At 41.1% G+C, this 21838-nt stretch overlaps 1 protein-coding gene across 1 annotated transcript in view; it reads left to right on the forward strand.

Moving 5' to 3' along the window:
- Nucleotides 1-21831, forward strand: part of LOC138746988 (dynein axonemal assembly factor 5-like) — a 93238-nt gene extending 71407 nt beyond the window's left edge. Inside the window, exons 10-13 of the mRNA XM_069905792.1 lie at nucleotides 6484-6634; nucleotides 11624-11780; nucleotides 11989-12180; nucleotides 20881-21831. Of these exons, the coding sequence (XP_069761893.1) occupies nucleotides 6484-6634; nucleotides 11624-11780; nucleotides 11989-12180; nucleotides 20881-21020 (640 nt within the window). The 3' untranslated portion in view covers nucleotides 21021-21831. The remainder of the gene's footprint in view (nucleotides 1-6483; nucleotides 6635-11623; nucleotides 11781-11988; nucleotides 12181-20880) is intronic.
- The last annotated feature ends 7 nt before the right edge of the window (nucleotides 21832-21838 follow it).

The following is a 21838-nucleotide window of genomic DNA, read 5'->3' on the forward strand; positions in this document are numbered from 1 at the left end:
ATCCAACCTTGTGCTTTCTCTAGCATTTAATAACTGAATGATTGAACTCTTCTCAACTCAGTCCAAAATGGACAATGGCTTGCATTTAAGATTCTGAACCTCTTGTCACCTCAGCCAGGCAAAATGTAATCTCCACATCTACCTATCAACCCTCCCTCCAAAGAAATGCAATCTCCTCTTATTCTTCTGAACTCAAAAATAACAGTCCCAGTCTCCCTCTATCAGAGCCGCCTTTGGTAAAGAAACAAAACCTGTACACATGCTATCCCAGCATCGGCAGATTTTCTAGCTTCCCCGCATACTCCAGAAGCTTTATTGGAGCACCACTAAAACAGGGCAAATGTCATTTATCTTCCTAATTGTTGGCTGTATCTACTTGTTTCTCTCTGCTCCTGTCAGGTGCCTTGGGAAGTTTGGCAATGTTGAGAGATATTGTCTCATTGAAAGTTGTTCTGTTATTTACAAAGTGAGCAAACACATAATGCCAAAATAATTTTGGTGACCATTATCCATTTTGTATATGACAAATTATTTTTTAATACCAAAGTTAATACCGAAGCCTGTTCAAATATCTTCATATCATAAAAAGTGAATTAAAATGATTCTCTTCTAATTGTTCCCTGACATTGAAAGTTTTTCCACTCAACTTAATTCACCCTTTCTCTTTAATGATTTGCCTTTTTTGTTGTTTTAGAGGCTTATAAGTGTGGCTGTTGTGCATTAATTGCAGGTTGCCTTCGTATAAATGAATGGGTATTTAAGTGTTCTCAATGTTTATGTGTGTTAGTACACTTTTGCTTGCTCCATGCCCAAAATTTCTGTTAGATCTAACTTTTCCAAGTTAGATCACATTTAGATTATTATGTTTAGTTCTGGCCACCAAGAAGGGTGTCAATGCTTTGGAGCACACAAAAGAGATTTATCAAGATGTCGTCTGGATTGGAGAACATGTCACATGAAGCAAGGTTTACAGAGCTAGGGCTTTTCTCTTTGGAGCAACAAAAGATGAGATTTAATAGAAATATATGAGGTGGACAACCAGTGCCTTATTCCTGAGGTGACAATAGCAAATACTAGAGGACATCAGTTTAAGCTGAGTGGAGGAAGGTTCAGGGGAGATGTTAGACAATTTTTGTTTTTACTCCTTGGTGGGTGCCTGGAATGCATTGCCAAGTGTGATCATGGAGCCTGGTCCAATAGGGACTTCTTGGATGTAAGGAAAATAGAGGGTTGTGGATGTGAGGGGGTGGGGGGGGGCAGGAAGGGTTAGATTGTGGTGGAGTAGTTTTATATAGGTTAGCACAACACCATGACCTGAAGGGCCTGTACTGTGCTGTTATGCTCCATGCTCTAGTTTCTTGTTAAGATCACTAATTGTGTTATGAATGATTTGAGGACTCAATTGAATGTCCTCGTGATTCAGTTAGGAAATGATTATTGAATTCTTTTGCATCGACTGCAGTTGTGCTTTCAAATGCAGTTGTGCCTCCCACTTCATTATGAACATGCCATGTGCAAAATCTGCTCACCTTTCCAATCACTGAGGCTTCACTGGTTATCAACGATCCAGGCAGAGTTGGGAAATACCCAAACAAAGAAATCATTCAGGGCAGCCAACAAATCCAGCCATTTGAACCACTGTGTTCCAACTACACATCAAAGGCTCAACCTTAAATGACACATTGAAATTTTTTTTTAAAAAGCTGGGAAAAGTTAGAACTGAGGTAAAACAAGTTAAGTCAACAATCAAATTTTGAACCACCCAAACACAGCTCTGTGCACTGCACCTGTTGTATACTTGCCTCTACTAACTCAACAACTGCCAAGCTCCCTTCTGTTAACTAACTCAGCTTTATCTTTTGCATGTGTGGTGAGTGTGAGCTGAAACCCCTTTCAAAAATATTGGAACACATCTGTAGTCCAGGCTCTGTCTCTCAGTGAAAATGCCCATGACCAGAAGAAGCATTATCAGAACAGGGAGCAGCACAGGAAAAGTCCTTCAGCCCATAGTTGTCTCTGTTGATTATTATAGCAATTTAAACTGCTACATATCAGCCTGTGTTCTATATCCCTCCATTCATTGCTTGTTCACTGTCTGCTTAAATGAATACTAAATATTGCCATTATATTTGCTTTTACCACTTCCCCTGACAGCATGTTCCTGGCACCTTCCAATCTCTGTGTCAAAAGAAACTTGCCTCATAAATCCCCTTTAAACTTTTCCTCTCTCGCCTTGAAGCTAAGCCCTCTAGTATTTGACATTTCCACACTAGGAAAAAGATTCTGACTGTCTGCTCTTTTATGTCTCTCATATTTTAATGAACTTCCACCAGGTTTCCCCTCGGCCTCTGACACTTCAGAGAAAACAGTCCAAATTTTGCTAGTGAGGCCAGCGTTTATTACACCATATTAATTGCCTTTGAGAAAGCGGTTTGGAGTCCTGCCTTGAACCACAGCAACCTTTCTAGTGAAGGTGCTCCCACAGTAGCTTTTGAATAGGGAGTTCCAGGACTTGGGCACTGCAGTATATTTTCAGTGACTTGGATGAAAAACCTGCAGCTTGTTGTCCTTGGTTGTTATAGGTGTGGGAGGTACATTTGAGTGGATGCAGTGCATTGTGTAGAGGGTATCCACCAGGTAGTGGTTGGAAATTCTAATGAAGCAGGTTGCTATTCCTGGGATGGTGTCCAACATCTTGGAGTGGAATATTGGGAATGTAAAGCACAAAAATGGGGCCTTTCATTTCATGCTGACTATAATGTCTATCCATACTAATCCCATTTGCCCACATTAGACCTGCATTCCTCCACACCTTTCTTGTCCACGTACACGTTCATACACATTTTAGATTGTATCCGATTCCACCACCATCTCATTCCAGGTATTCATCATTAGGAAAATCTTACTTCTCAGATCTCCTTTAACATTCTCTTATCTCATCTTTAACCTGTGCCCTCTAGTTCTGACTTCCCTCCTGGGAAAGGACTCTATTTTTATCTTAACTATGCCCCTCATAATTTTATAAACCTCTGCAAGGTTAGCCCTCGGCCACCCATGTATAAACCCAGCCAATCCAATCATAACTACTGACCTCCATTGGATGCAATATCTTGGTGAATGTTTTCTGTATTGGAGCAACTAGAAAAGTACACATCACTCTTAAGTTCTCTCTCTGAATACTCAGGGAGTTGCATTCTTGCAACCCAAGATCTCTGCACACATCGTTGATTGTCACAGCAGTCATTCAGGCAGGTGGTACGTATTCCATCACACTCCTGACTTGCTGGCTTCCTCCAAACCTGAGTGATGATTGAAAGTGGACTGATTGTGCAGTAATTAGCCATATTGGATTTGTCTTGCTCTTATGAATAGGATACACTTGGATGGTTTGCCACATATTTGAGTAGCTCCAAGTGTTGTAAATGGTTGTAATGCTTTATTCACTAGCAAAATGCTTTTGAAGTCTTAAACAAAACCAGAAGTGGAAATGCACAGCATCTTAGGCAGCACAGAGCCAATGTTTTAGTTTGATGACATTTCACTGGTTTTCTGATAATTGGCCACTGAATTGAAACATTAACTCTGTATTTTACATTTCTACATATGCTGAGTCACTTTCTTTACTTATTTAACATGACCAAACAATATAAGACTCATAAAATAGATCGATTCCAGTTCGCTGGCAGCTACATCTAATGACAACGCATTTACAACAGCCTCTGGCTACATAGAATCTGTGCTTTTGTGGACTTGACCCATTATGTCTCTGGAAGAAAGGTTCTGCTCCTTGCCAACCCTCAAAAGATAAACTCTACGTTATATATCTTTCAACCATGACTATTTGTTTTTCTTGGCTTGCTGAAACCACCATTTGATGATTTGGCTTCTCCATACGCTTCTCCATACCCATACAGCTGTCAATCAAATTCCCAACCGAATGTTCTCTTCACTCTCTGTGGAAAATGTCAAGTTCAGTAAGCAGTGGCATGCAGGGATAGTTAAATGACAAACAATGTATACCGAGTACAAAAAACAAATGCTGGAGGAACTCAAGCAGTCTCGCAGCCTCCATAGGAGGAAAACATAGATGCTCATGTGACCGTAGGAGTTGCTCCACTTGCTCCTATATCTCCTCCCTTGCCATTTGGGCCCCCAAACTGTCCTTCCAAATGAAACAACAATTCACTTGTGAATCTCCAGGAGTCGTCTACTTTATCCAGTTTCTTTGATGTAGAGGAGACCACAACAAGAGCAGTTGTAGTCTCCTCTACATGAAAGAGACTGGGCACAGACTGAGAAATCACTTTGTTGAACACCTCTGCTCTGTCCACCGCAATAGCGAGGATCTCCCAGTGGCCACTGATTTTAGTTCCCCATCCCTTTCACTTGATGGCATTTCTGTCCACGGTCTCGTGCACTGCCAGACTAAGACGACTTGCAAATTAAAGGAACAACACCTCATCATCTGTCTGGGAACCTTCCAACCGGATGGCATTAACATCAACTTCTCCAGTTTCTGTTAATTCCCCCTTCCTCTTCTTCTTCCCCCTGTTGCCTTACCCCCCCCCAACTCTCTCTCTCTCTCTCTCTCTCTCTCTCTCTCTCTCTCTCTCTCTCTCTCTCTCTCTCTCTCTCTCTTCTCCCCCTTCTCTCTTGGAGAAGGGCAGCACTGTTAGCATAGCGATTAGCGCAACACGTTTACAGTGCCAGAGATCAGGACCAGGCTTCGAATCCTGCACTGCCTGTAAGGTGTTTGTATCTTCTCGTGTTTGCATGGGTTTTTCCCATGGGCTCTGCTTTCCTCCCTCCATTTGAAATGTACCGGGGGTGTAGGTTAATGGGGTGTAAATTGGGCAGTACGGATTCGTGGGCCAAAATGGCCTGTAACACTGTATGTATGTTTGTGCTCAAGCCCAAAACATTGGTCATAGATCTTGACCTACTATGAACACTGTGACACCAGGTGAGTTCCTCCAGCATTTGCAGACTTTTGTGTTTCACCATATTAATATATACCTCAATGATTTGGATTGGAATTACATAAAGTGCATCTTTGAATTTGTGGGGCGCCATTAACTAGGGAATATAATATTGAAGTTAACTTAGAACATAGAACTGCACAGCCACTGGCCATTTATCTCACATGTCTGTGTTTAACAAAATATAACCATATATAACCATATAACCACTTACAGCACAGAACAGGCCAGTTCGGCCCTACTAGTCCATGCCGTAGCAAATCCCCACCCTCCTAGTCCCACTGACCAGCACCCGGTCCATACCCCTCTAGTCCTCTCCTATTCATGTAACGATCCAGTCTTTCCTTAAATGTAACCAATGATCCCGCCTCGACCACGTCTGCCAGAAGCTCATTCCACATCCCCACCACCCTCTGCGTAAAGAAATTTCCCCTCATGTTCCCCTTATAATTTTCCCCCTTCAATCTTAAACCATGTCCTCTAGTTTGAATCTCCTCCTTTCTTAATTGAAAAAGCCTATCCACATTTACTCTGTCTGTCCAAGTTAAATTGAAACTCTGTTGCTCCCTCATGATACTTTTTTTAAAAACATGATATATTGATCCTAATGGCTGAAGATAAAACTATGGGGCACCACAAGCAGCTGAAAAATCTTCACACTTTCCAATAGTGGAATTTTCAGTTGTCCTCCACCATCCAGGCAATATTGAGGAGTAACCAAAGAAAACTGACAAGGTCCTTGACTTTGTCAAGATTTGAGTAGGACCGGACATTTTGTGACAACTGCTGGCAGAGCAGCCATTACGCCATGACTAAGTAACGACTTTCAGATCAGGTGAAGGGAATATATTCGGCTAGAAAAGTAAAAGGAAATAGTTTAATTCTGAATGCTGAGAAAGTTGATTTCATGCTGATAATTATGTAACGTGTTCTGAAAGTAGTAATGGAATATATAATCAGCATTAGGTGATGGTAGAAAATTATTAACTCCAAAATGGTCAACATTGATATTTAGAAGATCTTGTAAATACTAAAAATAGTCTTTGCAAGCCTAGGTGCCAGTTCTTTTTTAGGATCATTGTGCTAGTTAACTAGGCACTCGATGAACTTGAAATATTTTTGTAATACCAGAATTTAGATCAGTAGGTGACTCCTTTGTTGACCTTCCATTTGCATATGAGCAGTTCATGACCTCTGTTGTAATTTAAGAAAAAAAACTGAATTACCTTGCACAAAATCAAAAGCCGTTATTTAATAAATTTTGCATCCTCTGCAAATTTGATTGTTTGGCAAGATTAATTTCTTTCCTAATGAGAAAAGCCAGTCAACTAAGCAAATAAACCAGACCATTTCTTCCTCAGCCTCACCGTGTCATGTTATTTTAGAGGAAATGCAGTGGCTTCCCACCCACATATCTTTAAAATTAAAAAATTCCACATGCACAAGTTATTAATCCTGCCTCAGTGTTTGATTGCTCACCACACTGTCGTCTATTTTGCTTCAGGGTGTTCAGTAGCTACGTGGAGACGCTTGTAAGAGATATTTTGGTGCCTAATCTGCTGTGGCAAGCTGGGAAGACAGCAGCTGCAATCCGCACAACTGCTGTATCCTGTCTTTGGGCTCTGCTGCATAGCAAGATGATTACGCTGGAACAGGTAAATCTCAGAGGGGTCAAAGATTCAAAAGCAAACTAGCTGAAAAACCAGGCAAATATTACCCTTCTGGACCAAAGTGCAAGATAGGCTCCATCTTGAATTCACAAAGTTAGCATTGTAGTTATTTCAAATATTCTATGTGCCATGAATCCAATCCAAACAGCAGATAATGATCCTAATAGATGTGTGCTTTATTATATCTTCCTCCACCTTCCTTCATTCTTTGATGGCTGTTACATTCAGGATTAGCGAGGTGTGCTTTCCCCCTTCTTGCTTTATCTCTTCTGCCTCCCTCCCCCCCGCCCAACATTGTGTTTTTTCACTTGATGCTCACATCTTTTTTCTGCCTTTCCTTTCATAATTATGACTGAAATGTTAAGTTTTTAAAAAATCAGCTTTTCCAAACTTTTTATACTTGTGCAAAAACTGGTAAGAGTATGATATCTTTTCCTGTACAGCTGATAATATGTGTTATCTTTCACATCCTAATAGCCAAGAACAGTGAATGGAATTGTTACTTCCTTGGGAGGGGCTATCTTTCACACACCTGCAATTCCACTGATGGAACAAGATTGCAGTAGTCCAGTTTTTTTTTTTGACGATGGAGGCTTTTTTCCTTAGTTGTGGTAAAAATAAAAGGTTGGGTTCTATTGCATGAAGTTCATAAGAAAAATCTTCTGCAGTTGATTTATGGCCAAAGGTATTTTCTAAATTTCTAATATACAGAATCCAATTCCATTCAATTCCTGTCTTCCGGGCTTAAGTGCTCTGATTAAACCATGTCCAGCGCTAATTATTAAAATATTGAAGTTGACCTCGGCTTCTCATCGAACCAGGAGATAAATAACCATTGCTACTTCGAGTTCCTATATTGGAAACTCGACCACAACTCAAAGGAGAATACACCGTGAAGGATGTCAAACTGAACACCTGTGATGGAGAGAATGGATGATAGATGGAAAGAGTGCAGGAAGTCTGGTGATGTGGTGACAGCCTTAATATGAATGCATTCTTTGCTGTTGTCAGGGCCATCTCAGGCACAAATATCCAAGGCATCACTTCAATGAGAGCCATCACCAGAGGTAAACTTGTAAGGACAAGAGCAGTCAGTATCTGCTGGAAAGATCTCAATGATAACTCTGCCTTTTGACATAAATGCCCTTAACTCCATTTCACAATGACAGAGCCAGTCCAGTCTTGCTGTTGTTGCTGACTTGTCAAGTTGAAAAGTCTATACAACTCCCAACTAAATGCCAACAAGACATTGGAGCAGATGGTGACATTGGTGAAGTTCTTAAAAGTAATGGTAGGGAACTTCAGTCATGAATTGACAACATTGCCCTTCTCAAGGAAGAGGAAGACATTCCAGGGGATCTTAAATATCCTGTCATTGTAAATATAGGATCCTGCCTGCCGCAAGGAAAGTCTTTGTCAAGGTTCGCCCAGTACTGAAAGAGCTCTTGCTCAAGTTGCAGTGTGGATTCTGACCATTGGCAGGTGCTGTCAGCTTGATCTTCACCATTCAAAGGCTTCAAGAGAACAGCTCCAACTCCATCTCTCTGCAAACTCACTGAAGCCTTCAACCTCACTGGGGTTCACCCTCCTCCATTCTGGCTGGGGTCCACCCTCCTCCATTCTGGCTGGGGTCCACCCTCCTCCATTCTGGCTGGGGTCCACCCTCCTCCATTCTGGCTGGGGTCCACCCTCCTCCATTCTGGCTGGGGTCCACCCTCCTCCATTCTGGCTGGGGTCCACCCTCCTCCATTCTGGCTGGGGTCCACCCTCCTCCATTCTGGCTGGGGTCCACCCTCCTCCATTCTGGCTGGGGTCCACCCTCCTCCATTCTGGCTGGGGTCCACCCTCCTCCATTCTGGCTGGGGTCCACCCTCCTCCATTCTGGCTGGGGTCCACCCTCCTCCATTCTGGCTGGGGTCCACCCTCCTCCATTCTGGCTGGGGTCCACCCTCCTCCATTCTGGCTGGGGTCCACCCTCCTCCATTCTGGCTGGGGTCCACCCTCCTCCATTCTGGCTGGGGTCCACCCTCCTCCATTCTGGCTGGGGTCCACCCTCCTCCATTCTGGCTGGGGTCCACCCTCCTCCATTCTGGCTGGGGGTGCCTATTCAAACTTGGTATCTGCGTCATTGCTCCAACACCTGCTTCATTCTTTCTTGTCATTTTGTGGCTGGTGTGGGACACATCTACATAACTAATTGGAATATGTTCAATCTGTGCAGCCTCCAACCAAGAACTAGATTCACTCCCCACAGTAATCAAGATTGGGGCATGCAGAAGAAGCTTACCTATGTGCGTGATCAGTTGCTGAGCTGAGATCCTTTCCTTTAAATCTATGCAGAAAGGTGCCATTTAATCTGTTGAGTGCATTCTAAATCGCCGCCTCGGTAGCAATCCCATCCATCTCATTCCCGTATTTCCCTTCTTGTGCCGTTGCAATTTACTGATTGTCCTGAATGTTACTTGATGTTAACCTTCCTTGTTTAAATGTCACAACTTTATTGTGATGCAAATAATGATCTCTTAAATGTGGATTATACCGTCAGGTGTGTAGAATGCATTTTAAAGTGGGCCACTTTTGAACACCTAACCCACCTTGAGATTTGATTGAATTTTTGATGTTGAGCAATGAACACGAATATAAGAACATGGAATGGGCTAAGTCCATTTGTCTGTTCTTTCATTTATTACAAAGGGTCACACGGTTAGCATAGTGGTTGGTGCAATGCTATTCCAGTGGCAGTGACCCGGGTTTGAATCTAGAGCTGCCTGTAAGGAGTTTGTACCTTCTCTCCGTATCTACATGCAGTTTCCCCCCAGTGCTCTGGTTTCAGGGTTGGTAGGTTAATTTGGGTGTTATTGGGCAGCATGGTTTAAATGGCCAGAATTGGTTTCTCCTGTGCTGTAAATACAAAAAAATGTAATTTCATTCAAAATGGTCTGATCTTCTACTTCAATGCTGCTTTTCTGCACTCATAATTCCCTTAATATCCAGAAATTGATTGATCTCTGTCTTGAGTATTCTCAGTGACTGATGTCTAGTGAATAGAGGAGTCCAAAGATTTATTAGGCTCTGCCTGGGGTGGGATGGGGGGAAATCTATTCTCATCTCTGTCCTTAATGGATGACCCCTTATTTCGAACCCTCCAGCCAGGTAAAATATCAGCGTCACGTCTCAGGAAGCAAGGAATCTGCAGATGCTGGAGGTCTAGAACAACATACAGAAGTGTTGGAGGTTCTCAGCAGGTCTCACAGCATCCATGAAAGGCAGTAGGGAGTCAGGCCTCAGCCCTTGGCTAGGAATGCCAAATATGAAGTAGATAACCAAATAGGTGGTGGGTGAAAGGGAAGGCGGAGGAGCACTGGTTAGTAAAAACACACAGCTGGAGAAACTCAGCAGGTCAAGCAGTGTCCTTTATATAGCAAAGGAGAACTTCATCAGGGTAGGCATCCCTCAAAGAGATTTCACAGAGTTGTGCAGTAGTCAGAAGTAAAACACGAAAATCTGCAGATACTGTGAGCATGGGGGCTTGTAGGTTGGAGGGAGAAGACGAGAAAGAAGTAATAGGGGAAGGGGACAGAGGGATATGTTCCATCTGTGTAGCATCCAATGCCTTCCTTTAACTCTTAAGTCAAGGCTGAAGTTTTATTTTTTTACTTGCAAGTGTTTTGAGGTGATTGTTGATCGTTACCATGTTTTATACTGCACTTTAAATAGCTGCTTAAGTTAAGGAGTGATTTATGATCTGGACTGTCCTTTAGTTGTTTTAAATGTGCTGTATAAATAAACTAATCTAATTAAAATATATCTTGGTGGTTAATAATTTCAAATTTTTATAATTTAGATATATAGCACAGTAATGGGCCATTTTGTCCCATGAGCCTGTGCCATCTAATTGCACCCAAATGACTTACACCCCCCAGTACATTTTGAACTGTGAGAGGAAACTAGAGCCTCCGGGGATTGCGGTGGGGGGGGGGTGAGAACCCACGCAGACGTGGGGAGAACATACAAACTCCTTTCAGACAGCACAGGATTAGAACACCGGTCCCGATCACTGACACTGTAACAGCGTTGCACTAACTGCTATGCTAACCGTGCCACTAATAGTAGTGATTTGTGTCAAAGATGGTAGGTCTATTTTAAAGAATAATTGTGACATGATAGAGCGCTTCACAATGTTACTCTTTGCTTTATCCAGCTAATTAGATCAGCTCTGTGCAATCTATCATCATTTTGAAACTCTTTTTGCTGATGTACCCTTCCATTCTTTTCTCACATGATTTATCTACTGTTTTGTCTGTGCAAAACCCCATTAGGTGTTACTCTGCTTGCCTTGTTTGTTTTGCAAGGCCTTTCCCCTTCCTGCAGAGCAGCTTTCTGTTTGCTCATATTTTCTGCTACCCAGTCGTTATCTTCACTGTACCTACACGATATTTGTGGCAATCTTGTTGGATCAAACCGGTGAATAGAAACCTTTCAAATAAGAACATGTTAACATAGAGCTACATCCTTTTTTTAAACTGGTTAACATTTAGAATGCGATAATAAGTAGAGTTTAGAAGAGGATGTAGCAGGCAAGAAAATTTACAACTTTGAAGGCTATAATGGCCCATTCTGGCTGGCCAGAGTCAGTTGATAATGCTGCAAGAAGGTCTGTCGTTCCATTATTTTTCTTTCACATTGGTCCACAGCTAGATTAATTTGTAATTTTTTTTAGACATATAAGCATGATAACAGGCTCTTCTGGCCCATGATCCAAATACACCAATGAACCTATAGCTCATCTATGAATTTGAAGGGTAGGAGGAAGCCTAGAGGCACTGGGAGAACGTACAAATTCCTTACAAACAGCACCAGATTCAAACCCTGTGCTAACCGCTATATTAACCGTGCTGCCCACTTTGAAGGATTGCATGAGAAGTCAGACTGGCTTTAATTTTCTTTTTTTTTTGGTTTGTAATTACCCAATAGGCCCTTGGATTGTACGATGATTTGATGCCAAAAATGATTGCTGCACTGGATGAAGATTCTAAAATGACTCGATTGCTGGCTTGTCGTGCCATTAGTGCCATTTTAAAAGTTATTGGGAATCAGATGGATCCTGATAAGCTGAATAAATTGTACCCAGGTAGAGTATTTATCTTTCAGATGCAGTGATGCCATTGATGTGAGCATGTTGTGGCCCACCTGCAATTTTCACCTCCTGACATTCGTTGGTGATGGAAGATTTTCAGGCCTTGCCACAGGAAGTCAAAGTTAATATTTTGATTAGTTTATTTTATTAACAATTACTGCATCATAAAACACTTAATTATTTATTTCCTGTTTTAATTCAGAGCTGCTAAAACGCTTGGATGATGGTTTGGATGAAGTACGCGTCGTCGCTGCCAAAGCTTTCAGTTTTTGGTTCCAATGTATTGGAAGTGATTATGACAGATTACTCTACAAGAGCCATATTGAGTTCCTCTATCGTGGGCTATTGGTTCATCTGGATGATCCAGAGAGTGAGATCCAAAGAGTTTTTCTGGGTAAGAGCTTCTAAAACACTGATTTTTACATTCATCTTTACCAAAACATTTGTAACCACAATGCAGAAATAATTTAAATGGAATGGATAATCTGAGTTTATTGATCTGTGCACAAGTCCAATGTTCAGATGCACCAAAATTCTTGCTGCAGCCAAATGGATAAGATACACCAACTACATGAGTACGCTTTAAATTACCACAATTTACATGTTCAGTCATGATCATAAGAATGTAGTCCATCTTGTTCTTGTTAAACAATAAAAACCCCTGTCGAGCGATCGACAGACTCGAGTAACCGGCAAAAAAAAAATAAAAAGGTACAAAATGTAAGTTTAAAATAAGCAACCAGAAAATTCACTTATCCAGCATCAACCAATCCCCATAGGTGCTGGATAGCAGGGGTTTTGCTGCACAATCCTTGTACATAATTTTGTGTTTATTAATTTCATAAATGACGTGTTTTATCCAAGCACTTCTAGACAAAGACGGCAGGTACAAGATGAATTTGTGGTATAGGATGGAAATTTAATTATTTACTCACAGGATTTTGTATTTCTGGGAAGGCTCTTGCCTCTTCAATTGAAAGTCGGGCTAATTCAGCCATATTCCTGGGTCTGAAATCTCATGTCAGCCATGCAGGATGAAGAATGTTTTTTTTTAAGCAGGACATCATTGAATTATAATTAATTTCCTTCAATTTAGCTGTAACATCAGTTTGCACTTTAGATCTTAAACTCAGGTTGTCCAATGAATAGTTGATGCACCATCATACCCAGCCCAATAAAACTTCCTGATTTGTACACTTGCACTGCAACTGAGATATCATATTTTGCATGCTGAATTTTGCCCTTTTACAATAGTAGCACCAAGTCAAACTTGGGTCAGACTGCTGACATTACTTGTTGTTTCTCCCTCTTGAGGAAGAACATGTTAGGAGCTGTTGCATTTGTGAGTTGAACTGTTACGCTTGTCATTTTATACCACCTTTATCTGCTTCTCATCACCCTGTGAGTGACTTCCTGCCTCGAGGAAGTATTTGGGTTTAGCTCTCTTGACAGTGGTTTAATCTCTTGTCAAGCTACAACAGTTGAGTAGGTATTTGGCAACAAGAGTTTCTTTTTGCAGGTCTGGTTTCAGATTAGCCTTGTTGAAACCCTAAAAGGGAGTTTACTTCATGACATTTTGTGTAGTTAACTATTATTGCAGCTTTTTAAAGTCCAGAATGTGAGACATGTGAAGCAGAAAGGGCCTGAATCAAAAGCTTCAATGTCACTGTGAGCTGTACTCCCAGGGCTTGTATTCTTCCATTGAAAATAGAGGTGAGCATTAAGTATTTTCCTCTTTGTTGGATAAGCGAATACATACTCTAGTGAGGTAGCTTCCTATAGTCGTAGGGGCATCTTGCAGCCAATTGCCTCAACCTGTGCAGAGAGCAGATGAACCCCATGCTCAACCATAGCTGACTTTCAATGAAAAGAGTGGCAATGGTGAGGACAAATCACCTTGCTGGCTGCAGACTGGATCAGAAAAATAGTGTTAAATTAGTGGGCGGGCAATAATTTAGGGGCAGCAGTTCCCACCACACCAGCTGGTGAACTTCACTAATTGAATAAATTTGCATTAAAAGTAGAAATATTGATCGTAAAAGTTAAGGATTATTGTAAAAATTCATTCATGTTCTTCAAGGAATGAATTATAGAAATATAGAACACTGCAACACAGGAGCAGACTCTTCAGCATTAAGTTATGCCAAATTAAACTAATCACATCTATCCACACATGGTCCATAACCTTCTAATTCTTGCATGTTCATGACCCTGTCCAAATGCCTCTCAAATTTTAAATTTAAACATACAGCATGTAACAGGCCATTTCAGCCCACGAGTCCACGCCATCCCTGGTACATTTCGAACAGAGGGAGGAAACGGAGACGCCGGGGAAAACCCATGCAGACATGGGGAAAATGTTCAAACTCCTTACAGACCTCGTGGGATTCGAACCCCAGTCCAAATAGCTGGCGCTGTAAGGGCATTGCACTAACTGTTACACCAACTGTACCCCCACATCGTAGTGATGGCTGCTTCTTCCATTTCTCCTGGCAACATGTTCCAGGATACCTATCCTACTCTGTGCGTGAACAAAATTTCCCTTAAACTTTCCCTTTCACCTTAAACCTATGCCTCTTGTATTTGACATTTCCAGCCTTAAGGAATGTTTTGTGCTACCAGAAATGGTTGTAGATTTGCACCTAGTGGCTGAGAGAGTGCCAACCGATTCCTCAGCATGGACTCCAAGCTCCATAAAGACTCATGGCGTCATGTCAAAAACTGAACAAGGAAAGCGTTTATGAATAAATCCTTTCCATTAATGTGCTCTTTCTTGTTGGAAGAGCACCTGAGAGAAAGCACCAAGAATAGCTAAGGCACAAAATATTCTCTGACTTTGGAACCTTCAAAAACGATTGCCAAGAGTGGTCCAGTAGCACCATCAATTCCACAGATGTAGAGAGTGTGTTGGCAGACGGCTTGGTGAGAGACCAAGCCTGAGCGATTCAACTCTGTTAACCTCACTCTCACTTGTAAATATTGCAGATACTTCTGTATAGGGAGATTTGTCTTCACACTGAAGAATCCCATTATTATATTAAATGGGATCAATTCTGAACAGATCAATAAACTCAAAGCTTAGAAAGTCCCTGTGGACCATCAGCAACAACAGACTTGAAACCTTATCCTGGCATATCCATGGTTCGAGCACTAGAATGTCAAGCCAGGACATCAACTCTGCTTCAGTGGGAAGCAGTGCCAAGTGTAAGTAAAAATAAGGTGCCCGATGAAGCTGTGACCCAGGACAACTTGAACATTAGACATTAAATGTTAACAGAACCAAATAGTTCCCGCAATCATCAGATGAAAGCAAAGCCTCGTTGTTTTGCCGCATTTAATTGTAAATGCTGATGGACGGTGAAATGGCTCATGGGAAGAGAGGGTTGGCAAACATAACAATAATAGAACCTGGCCCGAATGCAAAAGTCATCGCTGAAGCATTTACAACCAGACAAATTGTTGAGAAATTATCTACTCTTTGTACTTCTGAGGTCCTCACCACCACAGCTAATTCAACTTACTTCCATGAGGTGACATTAAACTGCCTTTGGCAGCAAGGTAATGGAGCACTCTTAAAACTGGTAAATTGGAATCAAGGAGAAACTCGCAGCTGCCAGGAATCGCACTTTGCATAATTGTCGTGGACAGCTTTGCTGGAGCTTTCAGGCAGGTGTCCAGCTCCATTTGTCTTCAACTGCCTTAACAAAGACCTTCCCTCCAACACAAGGTCAGATTTCAGATTTATTGTCAGAGTACATACACAACATCATATATAACCCTGAGATTTTTTTTTCTTGAGTGAGAGGCAGAATTACCACTTATTGGTAGTCCAAAAGCCCTGTACTCAATAAACATATGTAAACAAACTGTCCAATACAGAGAATAAAATTAAATAAAGTGCAAAAGTAAAGAGTTCTTAAATAAGATCTGATTGAGTTTGTTGTTGTTGAGCAGCTGTTCCTGAACTTGGTGGTACGATTCTTGTGGCACCGATACCTAATTTCCTGATTGTGGCAGTGAGGACAGAGTGGGAGCTGGGTGGTGTGGATCCTTGATGATCGCTGTTGCTCTCTGACAGTAGCATTCCTGTAGATGTTCTCGATGGTGGGGAGGGTTTTTTTCTGTGATGTCCTGGGCTATGTCCATTACCTTTTTCAGTACTTTACGCTCGAGGGCATTGGTATCCCCATACCAGACCATGATGCAGCCAGTCAGCACACTTCCCACCACACATCTAGAAATTTGCCAGGGTTTCTGATGTCATACTAAACCTCTGCAAATTCCTGAGGAATTTGAGGAGATGAATGATCAGTGTTTGTTTTCACTGACATAGAAGTTGTCTGCACCCACCTGCAGCAAGACCTGAGCAACCTGTGGAAGTCAAGTAAAGCCCCATCGCCATCTCCAACAATGATCACAGAAATGAGAATCAGAAAGCAAGAGAGGGCATCCAAAATCCCAGTTTCCGACTGTCTCCATTGACTAAAAGCTTAATTTTGCCCTGGGCTTGAATAGCATGGCTGAAGCAGTAGGTCAGAAGGACATGAACTCTCCTCCCAAAGCCTTTCTATCATCTGTAAGGGTTGAGTCAGGAATATTGAGCAACACTTTCATCTGCCTGTATGAATTACTAATAATACTCAGTTGGACATTATCAAAGCTATCATCAGTCACCCACTGTGGCACGATGTGCATGTCCAAAGGTATTGCAGTAAGTCACCAAGGCTTTTCTGATGGAGCTTGTTTTTAAAGAACGTAGACATACAGCACGGTATTAGCCCACAACCTGGTGCCACCCAATTACGCACAATTGACCTACAACACCTAGTACGTTTTTTGAACAGGGGGAGAAAACTGGAACACATGGTGAGGAAACTCATGTAGACATGGGAAATATGTACAAACTCTTTACAGTGCTGGATTTGAACCCCAGTCCCAGTCGCTGGCACTGTAACAGCATTGCTAACTGTGGTGCCCTTCTGCATTTGTTCAGTAAGTGAGATGAGGCCAGTGCACAGTGCCCAACCCTAACCTGTTAAACTGGATGACTTGCCTTCGGGTCAGTTCAGAGTCAACCACATCAAGTCTGGAGTCCTGCTCCCATCACGAAGGGCAGCTTCCCGTCCAAGTTGCACATAATTTTGCCTTCAAATCATAAACATTTAATGGCACAAATTAGGCCATTTGACACATTATATTCATTCAGCCAAAATTGGACTCTAAGTAACTTTGCTTCCTTGCCCTTGGTCCACTGACCTTCAGATGATCAACTGTTCATTCCGCTCTGGAAATATTGCTGTTCCTTCTACGTCGCTGAGTTAACATTCCTCAGCTTCTTGTCCTGGAAGTACTTTCATCACACGAGATGCGGATTAAATGCTCGACTTGGCAGTGAAGCCTGAATGGCATGAATGAATGAAAAAAAATATATCCGGGCCACCAGTGGGAATACTGTGGTGCCCCTGACTGAGGAAAGAAAATTGACCACAGTTCCTGTTCCAGCAACCTCTGGAAATTGCTCATCATTTAGTCTCCTAAGAAAGCTCTGCATTGATACCTCTCATGAATGAACAATTGGCAAACTGAAGATTTATACATGGCGAAAAAGGGTTAGGTGAGTTATCAGAGGTTGCCTGAGAAAGCCATATTAAGTGATTGGCTTTAGAAGAGGAAAGAAGAGCATTGGTAACTTCTATTTCTGGCCCTTCTCCGTGCTAGTGGTTGCTTGTATGACATTTTTTTTAATTAGACATGCATCACAGTTAATAGGCCCTACTGGCTCACGAGCCTGTGCCACCCAATGAACCGTATGGCTTGAAAGGTGGGAGGAAACCGGAGCACCCACATGGTCACGGGAGAACGTACAAACTTCTTACAGATAAAGCCGGATTCAAACCTGGGTCTCTGGTACTGTAATAGAATAGCATGTGTTATGGGTTCTGTGCTTGTGGAGCCAATGTCACCTGCAGTCTAGTTCTGCAACACCATCATACATGGTGCACGTCTGGTTGAAACCTCAATGGAATTGTGTTCGTGACAAATGTGTTAAATGTTGTCATTGAGTTCCTGAATGAATTTAATACATGAATTGCTGCATTATCCTTGACGATATTCTGTCCTCTTTATTTTGGACACCACCACTCTTGAGCCTTGGAATTTTAAGTAAAAGCTGATGCTTTGAAAAACCATTTGATAAAACTCAAATTGATAATTACACTTTGTTGAAATGTCTCCACATGACTCCTTGTTCCAATAAAAATATTAAAGACATGAATGGAGGTTTTTAATAATTTTAATGCAGGATGGTTGCTGTTACTTGTCTTTGCCAGGTTTCACTTAAGCAAACTCTAAAGCCCTACCTTGGCCAAAGAGGCAGTAAGGGAACAGCAGCGGTATTGACTGCAGTCTCCCTCATTCACTTGAGTTTCTCTCTTTATTTCAACTTGGCATTTTCATAGTGCCATACAAAGTACATGCACCATGATGTCACTGCATACCTTACCAAAGCCCCCTCTCCCCCCCACCCCCCCCCCCCCTCCTCTGGAGCTGTTTTCCTCTTTTGCTTTCCCCTGTAACGGTCTTCTGTTGAAGCACACTTTATGTCCTCTAGTATTTATAACTTTGTTGGGCATGATGTGCATTCAAGAACACAAGGTGTTCTCCCAGCCAGGACAATAAGAAAACTACCCTGGCTATCTGTCAGATAAATATGTTTATCATTTTGTCTTTGCCAGACATTTAATACCTAAATATTTTGCGTGATGCTTGTAAAATTATGTTAGGTTTGTCTATCTCCAGCGTTGTCAAGTAAGATTTCAAAATTCCGAGCCACAAGTTCAATTTTGATTTGATTTAAAACCAGAGATGATGTTGATTTATTCTTTCCTTCCGTCCTCTGAATGTTTGCCAGCTCCTCAGTTCTGGCGTTTTTGAGTTCTTGCCATCAGCAAGTCATGGTAATGTCAGTGAAATGGATAGTTTCTTTCTTTTCGGCTGTTGACAACTCTGGGCATGTACGAGCAAGGTTTCCATTGAATGTGAGCACCACTAGGTCAGTGTTTCCTGAGCACTGTAGTCAAAGCGTTATCCTATATTGCACTTGTGAAAGCAGATACATGTGAACACCAGTCTTTATTATGTTTAGCTGCTAGAAACGAGTCAAAACTTCTGTTGCACTGCCAAGTCACCCAGCATGAAAAGAACCTAACATAGGAAGATTTATGGAATTTTGGATCTTTTTTCAAGGGACTCTTACAAGTTGAAGAAAACATGCTTTTAGAGCATAAACTTTTAACTGCCTTACAACTGATGTACACACACTTTCCATATTCCATTTTAAGAATGATGAACTGTAATTGAAATATTGCTATAATGCTCACAGTTTTTTTAATTCCCCTTTGCCCCACTCTCAGAATCCCTCTTTGGGCTAGAAGGAATAGTTTCTGAACTTCAAACTGGTTTGACTGGTAACCAAATTCATACACTGGGTAGAAGGCGTATATATCCATTGTAAAGGGATTTATTTCATGTACTCGTGAGTTAGTCTGCTGCTTTAACAGTCTTTTTCACAGTTTATTAAATTGCTGAAATTCTAGCTTTCTTTTGGTTGGGGGAGGGTGATGGGTGGGGGGGGGGGGGAATCATCCAATGTACTTTTGATAAGTGTAAAACTGTACCAACGAAGGAAATTGGAAGTTGGTTACGAGAGTGGTTGTGAGAAAGGGGATAAATAAATCATACTTTAAAAGAAAAATCTATCCAACGAATCACATTAAAAGTAAGTCATTGACTTTCTATTTACTTTTGTTTAACAGCATGCTGCAAAGGTAAGTGACTTAACCCAAATCATAGCTAAGCACTTTGTAATGCCTCAAGTTGAGCACATGTGCACTCTTGACATCTTAATGTTTGTAGTTTAGTTTGCAGACAGGACAAGGAAAAGGGACTGACTGAATTGAGGCATCAAAGCCAGGTTTCATGGAAGTGCCTTCAGCACCATCTGCTGTTAAATCTTGTCATTAGCAACATGTGCCAATGGCCTCTTCACACTTGTTGCTCAGTTAATTTTATCCTGTAGCTGTGATAGGTTTTGCTTAACATTCCCTCACTCGCCCCTTAAAATGTTTGGTTCGGATAGCTGACCCTCCTTTATGAAGTTGGTGAATTATCTGCTTTGCTGCACTTTGTTTATTTCTATTTTACTGAAGAAACTATTTATTTTAAATAAATTATGATTGTAGAAAGGGGGTTCTCAGTTGACCACATTACTGATCTTAGCTCAAATTCTAACTGTGCACAATACCCTTTCAAAACTACATGATGTTGTTCATGAAAATTGCTTGGCTGTAGTTGATGTGAAACACAATAACTTTGTGTTAGTTGCTTTAAGTAACATTTCTCAGGAAGTAGCTTTTAATGAAAACTAAAGCAAACTGTTTTCATGGTTATCATTCATCAATGGTATTCAATCAGTTGACTCCAACGTGAGTATTTTAAAATCTACATTTAATCCACGATTACAGTTGACAAACGGTTGCTATTTATGTTCTCCATATGTTCCATTTGTAATCTATGGCATGGAATTGCCTTTGGTCGTCTTTGAAACAGCCCACTAAGCCCTCACCAATGGACAGAAAGAAAATTGCATATTACTTCTTGAAGATACTTCCCTGTGTCTTGTATCGTCCCTTAACAAGTTCAATTTCATTTATTATCCAATAGTATCAGTACGAAACAGTGTTCTCTGGTCTGTGGAGCAATATTTTTAAAGATTGACCATGGCTGTGGCAACCTTGTGTGTCACCATTTTCCAATATTTAGTCTCTTAACCAATATTATTATTAAAATAGAGTATTCCATTATTTTCATGTTCCTCTTTCTGGGGCTTGCTGTGAACAAATTGGCTGCATTTCTGTCCTAGAATATAGACAAGACTATCTAATTACTTCATTGGCTGTAAAGCACTTCAAGGTCATAAAAAAGCGAGTTCTTCCTCCAGTGCTCATTTTGTTATAAAAACAATGTAGATTGGTTTTGAGAAGGGCCTCGGGTACATGCTGTTGAATAAGTTGCCTGTTTTGTTTTCTATCCACAGATATTCTAAAAGTTGGAAGTTTTCTTTCTCCTGCATTGCTGACACAAGAGATCGAGGCTGTGAAGCATAAACACCGCAGCCCTTATTACTGTGAGCAGCTGCTGCAGCACATTCAGGAGCTTGGTGGGGATGCCAGCTAGTTCTGGAGCCTGATGTTTCAGTGGAAGATACGATGCAGATGTTGGAGTTAAATCACAGAGGAAAACAAACATGGTATTTATAAGAATATGGGTGAAAGGGGTAAAACATGAACATGAAATTTATTGGCAGATATTAAAATATAGATAATAGGATTGTGTCAATGGGAATCTAAAGTTACCTCTCCAAAGTTGGTTCTGGGTTATAATTCTTTACTGTGTTCATTTTAACCCTGACAGTCATGGCCATGAAGTCAGCAACTCCAAATGATTTGAAAGTTGTTCAAACTTTGTTTATCTGTGGTGAGAAATGGAGGCATTTGCAATGAAAGTAAAGTGCTGTTTGTTTGACTTTTGAATTGGCATTGGGTCTGGGCATTGAGGTGATGGAAAGTGTTGTTCTGTGAAGCACTGAAGGGTTGTGCACCCTTTCATCCGAAGGTGCCCAGTGCTTGCAGCTATTATTACTGATACCCAATCATTTTGCAGTGTTTTTTTTTTGTTGGTAAATCAGATGCCATGTTTTAGATCTTGTTTGGGCTCAGGAAGGAGGAAAGGAATGTTAATATAGTCTTTTGTCTTTTTGTTTGAAGTAACTATCATTCATCTAGAAGTTGTCATGTTTTGTGACTTTTTTGTATTCTTTAAAAATGATATTTTAGATTTTTCTTTGAATTTTAAATTTATTCTCCCATACCACATGCCATTTCTTAAACTATAGTATTCACTTTTTTAGTGAATTTTGCAAGAATATTGTTACTGATTGGCAATTTAATACTTTTGCAATATGGACAATACTATACTGTGCCCTATGTTTAATA

Source organism: Narcine bancroftii, chromosome 12 (genome assembly GCF_036971445.1).
Source record: "Narcine bancroftii isolate sNarBan1 chromosome 12, sNarBan1.hap1, whole genome shotgun sequence".
In the NCBI taxonomy this organism is placed as follows: domain Eukaryota; kingdom Metazoa; phylum Chordata; class Chondrichthyes; order Torpediniformes; family Narcinidae; genus Narcine; species Narcine bancroftii.